Source organism: Hemitrygon akajei, chromosome 15 (assembly GCF_048418815.1).
Source record: "Hemitrygon akajei chromosome 15, sHemAka1.3, whole genome shotgun sequence".
Lineage (NCBI taxonomy): Eukaryota > Metazoa > Chordata > Chondrichthyes > Myliobatiformes > Dasyatidae > Hemitrygon > Hemitrygon akajei.
Window position 1 is genome coordinate 2,547,165 of NC_133138.1, and position 13,373 is coordinate 2,560,537.

General features: G+C 42.6%; 1 protein-coding gene across 2 annotated transcripts in view; it reads right to left on the minus strand.

Moving 5' to 3' along the window:
- Positions 1 to 13,373, minus strand: part of hmmr (hyaluronan-mediated motility receptor (RHAMM)) — a 105,814-nt gene that overhangs the window by 71,867 nt on the left and 20,574 nt on the right. For both annotated transcript variants that reach the window (XM_073067051.1, XM_073067050.1), the window contains exons 7-10: positions 9,271 to 9,382; positions 6,711 to 6,776; positions 2,346 to 2,419; positions 757 to 843 (exon numbers count right to left, since the gene is read on the minus strand). In XM_073067051.1, the coding sequence (XP_072923152.1) occupies positions 757 to 843; positions 2,346 to 2,419; positions 6,711 to 6,776; positions 9,271 to 9,382 (339 nt within the window). The remainder of the gene's footprint in view (positions 1 to 756; positions 844 to 2,345; positions 2,420 to 6,710; positions 6,777 to 9,270; positions 9,383 to 13,373) is intronic.

Here is a 13,373-nt window from a genome sequence, read left to right on the forward strand (position 1 = left end):
CTATCTTGGCTTTTTGTTTTTCCCTTCACTGAGTAGCCCTCTATCACTGTCTGTTTCAATTTCTCATTGTTCTACTAAATCTTCATAAAATGACTGAGGCAACAGCTTTTGTGCCTCTTCGCTCACTTCTAAAATGACTTTGAATTAAAAACATCAGAATCCTACACAGGTGAAGAACTGCCAACAGAGGAAGTGTCCAGCGTTTCAACACACCAAGGGACTTTGGGGTTCATTACAAAAACTGTAAATTCAGCCACTGAACCCGGATACCAGGTAAGCTAGATGATAAAGAATTTTAACAACTCCAGTTAGCTGCCTGGAATTTTCCCCCAAGTTGCATAAAGCCTGTGTGCTCTGTGCTAACATGGTTACAGAATGACTACAGCAACAATCTACTTGGTCATTTAACAAGCAACCTCCTGGTTTATTAATCACCGGGCACCATGCTAGTGTAGCGATTAACGCAATGCCATTTCAGCTTTCTGGAGTTTTGAGTTCAATCCCCATGTCCCAGTAAAGAGTTTGTATATCCTCCCCATGACCACAGTCCAGACATACTAATTAGAGGGTTAATTGGTTATTGTACACTGCCCCGTGATTAGGCTAGGGTGGGTTGCTGGGCAGCGTGACTCATTGGACGACTCACTGTTCTGCACTATATCTCTAAATAACTAAATAGGAGCAGCACATTCCACAGGTCTCAGCTACAGTACCCTCAAGTTACAGACTGCAAGACTGTTAACAGGATAACCTTACCGAGCACTTTTCTTCCATGTCAGTGGACAGCAGTTGTAATTTATTCTCATAGTCACTCACTTTGGAACTCAATTCTATTTGAAGATCCTGTAGGTTTAAGCAAAGAATCACAACATAGCTGCTTTCAGGTACGTTAAGAAAGTTCTGACTCTAATCAGTAATCGCATCCCCTGACCGCTCTTCAACCTTGGAAATGTTTTCCTTTCCTACACTCATCCATTTCCCTTGTGAATGTTTATAAAACAACGTGCCAGCTGAAGGGTGTTCACATGATTTTGGACCTTTTTCTGTTTGCCTTCACTGGACATTAGTGATACTCTTCCTCAAATGGGAACGACCTCCATCTCCATGACTTTAAATACACTGCCTATCTCCTCTATTCCATGAACAATCCAACACCGCCAATCCATCCATGTAATAAAATCCTTACTCACAGGGACATGTTCTGAACCCTCTGCGACATTTAGACTTTCATTCCTCAGTTATCCTCAGGTAATATTCTAGGTGCACTTGTTGTTTCAGTAAGTGCACGACCGAGGGTAAATCCCAATTTAATCCTATTAAATTATGTCTCAAGCAAAGAAATCAATATCCTATCTCAAGAAGATACACACCCTAAGACCCTCCTTTGGTCAGGGTTGACTGTGGATATTGCATCCCAACTATCTACATAATACATAGGGCAGTATAATACTGAGAGATCCCGAGAGAGTCCCATTGCTAAACTAGGTCCCTTCCTGAGGTAGCCTCACTTTCTTACACTGGGACCATCTTTCTCCAAACACTTCCTATCCATGAATTGTCCAACATAAGAACATAAGAAATAGGAGCAGGAGTAGGCCATCTGGCCTGTCAAGCCTGCTTTGCCATTCAATAAGATCATGGCTGATCTGGCCATAGACTCACCTCCACCTGCCTGCCTATGCCCCATAACCCTTAATTCCTCTACTATGCAAAAAATCTATCCAACCTTGTCTTAAATATATTTACTGAGGTAGCCTCCACTGTTTCATCAGGCAGGGAATTCCACAGATTCACCACTCTCTGGGAAAAGCAGTTCCTCCTCATCTCCATCCTAAATCTACTCCCTTGAATTTTGAGGCAATGTTCCATAGTTCTCGTCTCACCTACCAGTGGAAACAACTTTCCTGCTTCTATCTTATCTATCCCTTTCATAATTTTATACATTTCTATAAGATCTCCTCTCATTCTTCTGAATTCCAGTGAGTACAGTCCCAGGTGACTCAAACTCTCCTCATAGTCTAATCCCTTTATCTCTGGAATCAACTTGGTGAACCTCCTCTGCACCACAAACAAAGCCAGTATATCCTTCCTTCAAGTAAGGAGACCAGAACTGCACGCAGTACTCCAGGTGCAGCGTAACCAGTACCCTGTACAGATGCAGCATAACCTCCCTGCTCTTAAACTCAATCCCTCTAGCAATGAATGCCAACATGCCATTTGCCTTCCTGATAGCACGCTGCACCTACAAAATAACTGTTGGTGATTCATGCACAAACACTCCCAAGTCCCTCTGCAGCAGCATGCTGCAATTTTATACCATTTAAATAATAATCTGCTTCAAGTACCTGAATTTTTTCATTGGCTTTCTCCAAATATTCTTGCAGGACTTTATTCTCTTCACGTAATTCTTCAGTTAGAGCTGTACAAAAAGAAAACAATGGTAGGATAGAGGAATAGGCCCCTCAGCCTACTGTCAGTGCTCACCATCATGCCAATCTAACAACCCCATTGGTGTATCATCTACATCCTTTCTCTTCACATATCTAACCACCTCCACACTATCACATCTGCTTCCCCACTTACCCCAGCACCGTGCTCCAGGCACGTACCACACCAATTTAAAAACAACTCCTTCTCTCAGCTTAACCTGTGCACTATGGCATTTGACACTTGTATCCTCAGAAAAGGGATTACTATCAACCAATCAATGTGTTATCAAGATACAAACATGTCACCATATACAAACTTGAGATTCATTTTCTTACAAATATTCACAGTAAATGCAAGAAACTCAATCGAATCAATGAAAAACTGCACATAGGAAAACAGAAACAACCAATATGCATTAGACAAACTGTGCAAATACAAAACAAAAACAAGCAATAAATATTGATAACAAGAGATAAAGAGTTCTTGAAAATGAGTTCACTTATTAGGTTGCTCCTCATCCAAGTTGTCCAACCTCTCCTTACAGCTCCAGCCCAGCTGGCATCTTGGTGAACCTCTTCTGCACCTTCTCCAAAGCTGCCACATTGTTCCTGTAATGAGGTGACCAGAATGGCACACAATACTCCAGATGTGGCTTAATCAGAAGTTTATTACTTCATTACCACCCTATCCTCTGGTGTTGCCACTGCCAGGGAGCCACGGACAGGCACCAAGACCCTTTGTACATCAACAGTGCTAAAGGGTCCTTCCATTAAGCATATACCTTGCTTTTTCTGTTGTATTTGACGTTCCAGAGTGTATCACCTCACATCTGTCTGGATTCAACTGCATCTGCCATTTCTCTGCCCTCATTCCCAAAGGGTCAACACCCTGTTGATGGCATCTGTTGACAACCTTTCTCACTACCTACAACTCTAATTGTCATGTCATCTGAAAACTTTGACAATCAAGTTTCATTATTTGTATACAGATCAGGGACTCCAGAACCTTTGCATAACAGGACTGCTCACAGCACACCACCCTCCCCCACCCCCAGTCAGGAACATCTACCCTCAGCCACAACCTGTGTATGATCAAGCCAATTTACCTGCATCCCATGGAACTTCGTCTTCTGAACCAGTTGGCCACAAAGGACTTCAGTAAAGCATTTGACCAAGTCTATATTGACAATATTCACTGCTCTATCTTCAGTCATCTGTTACTTCCCCAAGAAAATGAAATCAAACTAGAGACAGGACTTCCCCTGCACAAAGCAATTCTGAGAGAATCCAGCCTTTCCCAAATGGGAATAAATATATGACACAAAGGTTGGAGGGGTTGTGGGTAGTGTGGAGGGCTACCAGAGGTTACAACAGAACATTGATAGGATGCAAAACTGGGCTGAGAAATGGCAGATGGAGCTCAACCCAGATAAGTGTGAGGTGGTTCATTTTATTAGGTCAAACATGACAGCAGAATATAGCATTAATGATAAGACTCTTGGCAGTGTGGAGGATCAGAGGGATCTTGGGGTCCGAGTCCATAGGACACTCAAAGCAGCTGAGCAGGTTGACTCTGTGCTTAAGGCGGCATACAGTGCATTGGCCTTCATCAATCGTGGAATTGAATTTAGGAGCCGAGAGGTAATGTTGCAGCTATATAGGACCCTGGTCAGACCCCACTTGGAGTACTGTGCTCAACTCTGGTCACCTCACTACAGGAAGGACTTGGAAACTATAGTTGATTGTCAGCGAGATGTCATCACAGACTGTGACCTTCCAGTTAGGAAATAGAGGATCCAATTGCAGAGGGAGGTACAAAGGCCCAGGTTCAGCAACTTCTCAATCAGGATTGTGAGAATGATGGTATTAAATTCTGAGCTATAGTCGATGAACAGCATCTTGGTGTAGAGGTCTGTGTTGTTCAGGTGGTCTAAAGCTGTGTGAAGAGCCATTGAGATTGTATCTGCCGTTGACCTATTGTGTTGATAGGCAAATTGCAATGGGTTCAGCTCCTTACTGAGGCAGGAGTTCAGTCTAGTCATGACCAACCTCTCAAAGCATTTCAGCACTGTCGATATGAGTGCTACCGAGTGATAGTCATTAAGGCAGCTCACACTATTCTTCTTTGGCACTAGTATAATTGTTGCCTTTTGAAGCAAGTGGAAACTTCCGCCCGTAGCAGTAAGAGGTTGAAAATGTCGTTGAATACTCCCGTCAGATAGTTGGCACTGATTTTCAGAGCCTTACCAGGTACTCCATCATGGCCTTCTGCCTTGCAAGGGTTCACTCTCTTTAAAGACAGCCTAACATCGGCCTCTCAGACAGATCTTCACAGGGATCTTCACAGCTGTAGTTATATTCTCTTTCAAAGCAGGCATAGAAGACATTGAGTTCATCTGGTAGTGAAACATCACTGCATTCATGCTACTGGGTTTCACTTTGTAGGAAGTATTGTCTTGCAAACCCTGCCAGAGTTGTCATGCATCCGATGTCTCCTCCAACCTTGTTCGAAATTGTTTCTTTGCATTTGAAATAGCCCTCCGTGAATCATACCGGGTTTCCTGTTACAGACTTGAATGTCGCAGATGTAGCCTTCAGCAGACAACATACCTTCTGGTTCATCCATGGCTTTGTAGGCGCACACTCATCGACACAGGTTTTAATGAAGTTGGTAACAACTGCAGCACTCATCCAGATTCAAAAATGAATCCCTGAATACAGTCCAATCAACTGATTCAAAGCAGTCCTGTAGGTGCTCCTGTGCTTCCCTTGTCCATACCTTGGTCCTCACTACTGGTGCTGCAGTCTTCAGTCTCTGCCTATATTCAGGGAGTAGAAGTACAGCCAGGTGATCAGACTTCCTGAAGTGAGGGTGTGAAATAGCACAGTAGGCATTCTTGATGGTGGTGTAGCAATGGTCCAGTGTGTTGTTTCCTCTAGGAGCGCAAGTGATCTGTTGATGGTAATTGCTTAGTGATTTTTTTCAGACTGGCCTGGTTAAAATCTCCTAAAACTATATAGATGTTAGGGTGTGCTGTTTCATGCACACCCATTGCTCAGATCATCTAAAGCCTGACTGACATTAGTCTGAGGCGGAATAGATACTGCTACCAAAATGAACCCAGAAATCTCCCGCAGTAGGTAAAAAGGAAGGCACTTAACCGCTAGATATTGGTCCACAGCACAAAAAAGCTCAGGAACCCCTGCTCTAGAAGATCAACATTCTCACCATCATGCATGTCCTTCTCGTTGACAAGGTACTCAGGAAGGATTTCAGCCATTTTCTCTAGCTCCACACACAACTTCCCCTCTGTTTTCAATATAGAAGTAAAATGCCCATGAGCTCTTCGTGATCCTGCTTGCAATTATATTTCATGGCTCCTTCAGCCCTAATTGCTTGCTGAAGTTCAACATAACCACATGAAAACAGGAAGAAACTGACAGTTCTGTCTGAATATGCTGATCAAAACACTGTCATTGAATTTCCAGTCAAATGTGGATAAAAGTGGTTTATTATTTTCACATGTACCAAGGTGAAGAACTTGTCATCCATACAGCCCAATTCATTACAGCAATGCATTGAGGTAGGACCAGCTAAAATAATGAGTGCACAGTGTTAGTTATCAGAGAAAGTGCATGAAAGGCAGACAATAAGTTACAAGGTCAGAAGGTAGAAGAGTACACGAGAGAAACTGTCTCAGAGCTCAAAACAACTTGACTGAATGTTGGGAAAACACTTCACTCTCAGGAGTCACATAGGCAGAGGAAGATGGTACTGTGGCCAGGAACAATCTTCTCAGTCTCTGCCTGATACTCACCAGCCTTCTTCATGGTGTCATCTGAAAGAGGACAAGGATAGCTGGTACATGGAAAAACCACCTGGCTTGGAAGTAGATCGCTCTTCTTTGTAATGTCAGCAGGCCCAAGACTGGAGAAGCATCGACATCAGTGAAGTACCTTTACTCACAAAGACCACCCTTCCGGTGATTAAAGACCAAGCTGTAGTTGTTCACAAAAAGCACATGCCAGAACAGACAAGAAACACAAGTTTGGGTAGATAGGGAAACTTCTCATACATCAACTGGAAAAAACAATGCTGGGAAAAGTGTTTAAAGCAGATGGAATCAGAGCATCTCAAGCATTAGGCTTGTACAAGTACATGGATGGGAGGGCTATGGGCCACATGCAAGGCAATGGGACTATACAGAATTACAGTCTGACATAGACTTGAAGGGCCAAAAGGCCTGCTGCTGTGTTTTCGTGCTCTATGACTTTACTTACCGTGGAATTTGTCCATTTCCTTTTCTAGGTCGTCATTGTGGAATTTTGTTGCCTGGTGCATCTCTTCTACAGGAAGAATGAAGAGTGTACAGTTAATTGACATAACTACACAGAGTGAGGATACAATGAGGATTTTAATCACAGCCTCTGCTCCCCACTGGAATAGACACACAAACTAGAATTTCGATCTCAGCATCACCTATCCACTGGAACAGACCACAAACTAGGATTTAAATCACAGCCTCTCCAACCCACTGGAATGGACCTCAAACGAAGATGTTCTGGGAAAAATTAGAAGGTGCAGGATAGATGTATTCCAAAAATGAAGAAATAATCAAATGGCAAAATAGTACAATCACGGCTGTCAAGGGGAGTCAAAGCTAATGTAAAAGCAAAAGAGGACATACAACAAAGCAAAAGCTACAGGCAAGACAGGACTGGGAAGTTTTTAAAACCCTACAGAGAGCAACTAAGAGTCATTAGGAGGGAAAGGAAGCAAACAATATCAAAGTGGATAGTAAAAGCTTTTTCAGGTATGTAAAAAAAAAGAGATGAGAGGGGATACAAGGCCACGAGAAGATAAGGCCGGAGAAATAATAACATGGGACAAGGGGATGGCTAATGAACGAAATGAGTATTTTGTATCAGTCTTCACTGTGGAAGACACCAGCAGTGTGCAAGATGTTGAAAGATGTGAGGGAAAAGAAGCAAGTTCAGTTACTATTACAAGGGAGAAGGTGATCAAAAAGCTAAAAGACACAAGGGTACATGAGTCAGCCAGGCAAGATGAATTGCACCCTGGGGTTCTGAAAGAGGTAGCATCAGACAGAGGTATTAGTAATGACCTTTCAAAAATCATTGGACTCTGGCATGGTGCCACTCTTAAGAAAGGAGGAAAGCAGAAGGGAAATTATAGATCAGTTAGTCAGGAAAGATGTTAGAGTCAATTGTTATGGAAGAGGTTACAGAGTACTTGGTGACACAGGACAAGATAGCACAAAGTCAACATGGTTTCCTTCAGGGAAAATCCTGCCTGACAAACCTGTAGTAATTCTTTGAGGAGATTACAAGTAGGATAGATAAAGGGGATGCTGTGGATATTGTATATTTGGAGTTTCAGAAGGTCTTTGACAAGGTGCCTCACATGAGGCTGCTTACCAAGTTAAGAGCCCATTGTATTACAGGAAAGATTCTAACATGGTTAGAGCATTGGCTGATTGGTAGGAGGCAGCGAGTGGGAATAAAAGGATCCTTTTCTGGTTTGCTGCCAGTGACTAGTGGTGTTCCGCAGGGGCCGGTGTTGGAACCGCTTCTTTTTAGGCTGTTTCTAAATTATTTAGATGATGAAATCGATGGCTTTGTTGCCAAGTTTGCAAATGATACGAAGATTGGTGGAGGGGCAGGTAGTGTTGCAGAAACAGGCAAGACTGCAGAAAACAAATTAGGAGAATGGGCAATAAAGTGGTAAATGAAATATAAGGTTGGAAAATGCATGGTTATGGAAATAAATGTGCAGACTATCTTCTAAACAGGGAGAAAATCCTGAAATCTAAGATGCAAAGAGAGTTGGGAAACCTTGTGCAGAACCAACAAAGGGTAACTTGCAGATAGAGCCTGTAGTGAGGAAGGCAAATGCAATATTACCATTTGCTTCAAGAGGTCTAGAATACAAGAGCAGGGATGTGTTACACTAGTGAGGCCTCACCTTGAGTATTGTGAACAGTTTTGGGCTCTTGTACTGATGTTAGAGAGGGTTCAGAGAAGATTCACAAGGATGATTCCAAGAATGAAAGGGTCATCATACGAGGAACATTTGATAGCTCTGGGATTGTACTCACCGGAATTTAGAAGGATGTGGGGTGATTTCATTGAAATCTTTTGAATGTTGAAATGCCTAGACATGGTAGATGTGGAAAGGATGTTTCCCATGGTGATGGAGTCTAGGACAATAGACAATAGGTGCAGGAGTAGGCCGTTCAGCCCTTCGAGCCAGCACCGCCATTCAATGTGATCATGGCTGATCATCCACAATCAGTACTGCTTCACAGTACAAGAATATCCATTTAAAACAGAGATGCAGCGAAATTTCTTTAGCCAGAGGGTGGTGAACTTGTGGAGTTTATTACCACAGGCAGCTGTGGAGGACAGGTCCTTGATTAGACACGGCATCAAAGGTTGCGGAGAGAAGTGGGGATGAGGAGGAAAAAAGGATCAGCCATGATTGAATGGCAGAGCAGACTTGATGGGCCAAATGGCCTAATTTTGCTCCTATATCTTACGGTCTGATTCCTTTAATGGTATGCAGTGTACGTTCTGCTATTTCATGACACTGAGTTGTAACAGGGGAGCAAATTGCACAGCATCACACAAACCGGGGTTTCAGGTGGGAGAGCCATCTCAATCTCGGGTTTGGCTAGATTGGAGAGGATCTTCCAAAATAAAATATAAGCTAAAGAACAGTTTTAAACTCTGGCTATAAGCACTTTATCTGGGGGAAGAGACCACTCGGTTCAAAACCTTTGTACTGAAGAACACGAGTAACACAGGATTGAGTACTTGCCCACTGATCGGTTTCTTTCCCGCAATGCAGCCGCTGTGGCTTTGGAGGCTTCCAGATCAGCCTGCAAGAGTTTCACTCGACTTTCCAAACTGATCTGAAGGTAGCTGATCTCCTGTGCATAGGATTGAAATATCAATGTATTTAGGTTAATAAACATAACAAAGCTACAGATAAAATGCAACAAAACCAGGAAGAGCAAGGAAAGAGAGGGGCATCCCAGGACAAACAGGGTTATTATTGTCACATGTACCAAGATATGGTGCAAAGTATGTCCTGCTTATCGTTCATACACATCAATTCATTACACAATGCATTGAGGTACCACGAGGGAAAACAGTAATAGAGTGCAGAATAAAATGCCACAGTTACAGCAAAAGTGCAGTGTAGACAGACATTAAGATACAAGATCATAACAAGGTAGATTGAGAGGTCAGGAGTCCATCTTATCATAGAAGAGGTCCACTCCATGTTCTGATAACAGTGAGGTGGAAGCTGTCTTTGAGCCTGATGGTACATGTGGTATGTGCTTTCAGACTTTTGCATCTTCTACCCGAAGAAAGAAAAAAAAGACTTTACCCGAGAATGGGTGGAGTCTGACTATGCTGGCTGCTTTACTGGGCCAACAGGAGATATAGACAGAGTCCATGGAGAGGAGGCTGGTTTCTGATGCTGTGTTGAGCTGTGTCCACCACTCTCTGTAGTTTCCTGGGGTTACAGGCAGAGCAGATGCCATATAATAAACCGTGCATTGCTGCTACTCAGTGCCAGGACAAGTAGCCCGGTAAAACAAACATTTACTACGCACTAATAAAGTGCTTGATGTCTCTGGACCTGGAGTTTAGAAGCTTTCAGGTGGTCTTACTGAAACCTACTGAATACTGAAAAACCTGGATAGAGTGGATGGGAGAGAATGTTTCCATTATCATAGAGCCTGAGTTCTAAGGACTCTGTCTCGGAATAAAGGGATGTCTCTTTAGAACTGAGGTGAGGAGGAATTTCTTCCACCAGATAATGACGAGTCTGTAATTCGTTGCTAAGGAAGGCTAGGAGGCCAAGTCATTGGGTGTATTGGTAAGGCAGTTAAGGTAATACGAGAAGATGGGAATATAGGGTTCACAAAATTCAGCTATGATTGAATGATGGAACAAGGTTTGATGGGCTGAATGGATTAATTCTGCTCCTATTTTTATGGGCTTATGGTCGAATTTTGTGTGTTAGCTGAAATAAGTGATTGCCCAATAAATTGGTAAATTAGTTTATTGTCACATGCAGTGAGATACAGTGAGAAGCTTGCCTTGCACACTGTTCATGTAGATCAGATCATTACACTGGAGGTAGAACAAGGGAAAACAGTAACAGAATGCAGCTAAAGAGAAAGTGCAGTGCAGACAGACAATAAGGTACAAGATCATAATGAGGTAGATTGTGAGGGCAAGAGCCCATTTCACTGTGTCAGGGAATTATTCAATATTATAATGATGATAATAATAATAATAATAATAATAATAATAAGTACTTTATTGATCCTGAGTGGAAAGTTTTTTCATTACAGCAACAATATTTAAAAACACATTTAGCAATAATATAATAATAACTAGTAATAAAGAACAGAATATACACAATAATTTACGATTGTGCAATAATAGTGTTGTTACGAATGATGCACAACTCTGATGGGCAGAAGGGTACAGAATCGCCAATGCCACCCCCCCCCCCCCCCGCCTTTTTGGAGAATCGCAAATCGCTACTATTCCGATGCTGTTATCAAGGAAGTGAGAGAGACACAGGACTCTGCCAGGGCAGTTGTTATTGATAACAGCTCATGAAAATTAATGAGACAGAGGCACAGCTAAGGTGGAATGTCTCCTCCTAACAAACAAGGGACGGAACCATTGATTACTGCTATTGTCTTTTGGAAAAGGTTTGTGTACTTGGTACTGTTCTATTCATTGAAACCCCTCAGGGGACAACTAGAGTGGGCTGGTTTGATGGGTTACATCATCTCAACCTGATTGACACCTGAGACCCCGTGAGTGGGGATAAAAGTGGGGTCTGGGGTAACACCCCTCAGACGCACCAGGAGAAACGCTAGTGAGCATCAGAACCCCCACGAGACAGGGTGGGAGACCGGAAACCGAACGAAGGGTCGGAAAATTTTAACTCACAGGGTTTTGTAGCGAGACCGGTGGGGGCTTGTGTGTGTGTCCACCCTTGCCTGGGTGACGAGTCCACCACGGAAGAACGGTCTAGCTAAAGGACGGAGGGGTCATACGTGAATGGCCACAACAACAACGCATCAACGGATCAATATCGTAAAGTTGGCAAGTCAATAGCTGTTACTGTTCTCTCTCTCTCCAACAATTGCAACACCACGACCAACAACTACCACAGCCTGCATGAACTGAACTGAACTTTATATTTCCATCTGACAATTCATTATCCCCTAGACAACGATAGAGCTTATTTCTTATTGATTATTATTATACCCGCACTTTTAGGTTTAGTATTGATGACGCATATTATCTGTATATTTGCATTGATATTATTTTTGCGTATTTTTACTAATAAATACTGTTGAAAATAGTATCACCAGACTCCAACGGACACTTCTATCTTTGCTGGTAAGACACCCAGTTACGGGGTTTGTAACAGTGTATGAAATAATAAAACAGACTGTTGTACTCGGATGTGTGCTCTCCTGTCAGAGATAAACTGCTGTATATGCTTATTGCAATTCATAGAAAAGATTTTCACAGCGGAGCTGAACAAGGCTGTCCAAAAGGGTTCTCTGCTTATTAAACACAATTGGTAGTAACAAGTTATAAAGGAGAATCTATAACACAGATATAACAAATAATAATAATTTGAGTGAAAGGGGACCTCAGAGAGCCAAAGTAACAGAATCTACAGTCAGGTTGCTAAACAGCAAGTGCTGAGATTTGACGCTTCAGGGCGAGAACACTTCATCAGAATTCTAAATCAGGGAATCTAATTGCACACGGTAGATTACTGGTAAGGATGACGAGAGCAGAGAGAATCTCTCTGATAGGCACAAACTCAAGTATTCATTACTTAAAGCTATCAGTTCTGAGGAGACACAGAACACCGCAGATGCTGCAATGCCAGAGGAACTCAGTAGGTCCAGCAGCTACCAGTCATAGGGAGACAGAGCTGTGTGCAGATCAGATGCCAAGAGGGTGCTTGTTCCAGCTCCAAGCAGAGGCATAACAAAGAATTTTACTCATGTATGTGAAGGATGTAGGAAATAAAGTCAATTCAAGGGTCGTCCCATTATGCCATACATACTCAAAGACAATGAAGGTCACACCGGGAGGGAGGGAGGGATGGATACACACACACACACACCCACCCATCCCCAACTCTGGTAACATCTTTGCACCTTCTCTGCATTCAGCACCATCACATCCACCTTTCAATCGGGAGAGCAGAACCACAGCTTTCTACCTGTGGCTTAACTAATGTTTAACACATGGCAAGTATGGCCTCACTCCTCTCGTTTTTTGTGCTATGGCCAATGAAGACAACAAATAACGTGGCATTTTTAACCATCATCTACTTCCCTGTCATTTTCAGGCATTTGGACAAGGTCTTATTGAAACCTTTGGAAACAATCTCCTCCTCAAATATCCTATCTCACTTCTCCAGACAATTCCATTTGACACCTGTTTGAGTGGAAACAACCCACTGATAATTCATGGTTCTCTTTGAAATGCAGTTGGCTCTACATTCCATCAGCAAGGACTCTCCCCACACAGGCCATGCTCTATTCTTGCTACTTCCATTGGGAAGAACATACAGGAGCCTTAGGTCCCCCATCATCAGGTTCAGTAACTGTTATTGCTCTTCAACCAAGAGGCTCCTGAACCAGCGTGGACGACTTCACTCAACACTGAACTGATTCCACAGTCTTACAAATTCACTTTTAAGTACTCTATAACTTCTTTTCTCAGTATTTTGTTTATTTACACTTACTCATTTTTGTTTGTCAGTCTAAGTACAGTTTTTCATAAATTATGTAACTGGGTGACCATCGAATGCTATTCATTATCGTTAGAAAGTGTTTACTCAGGCATCCATCTGGG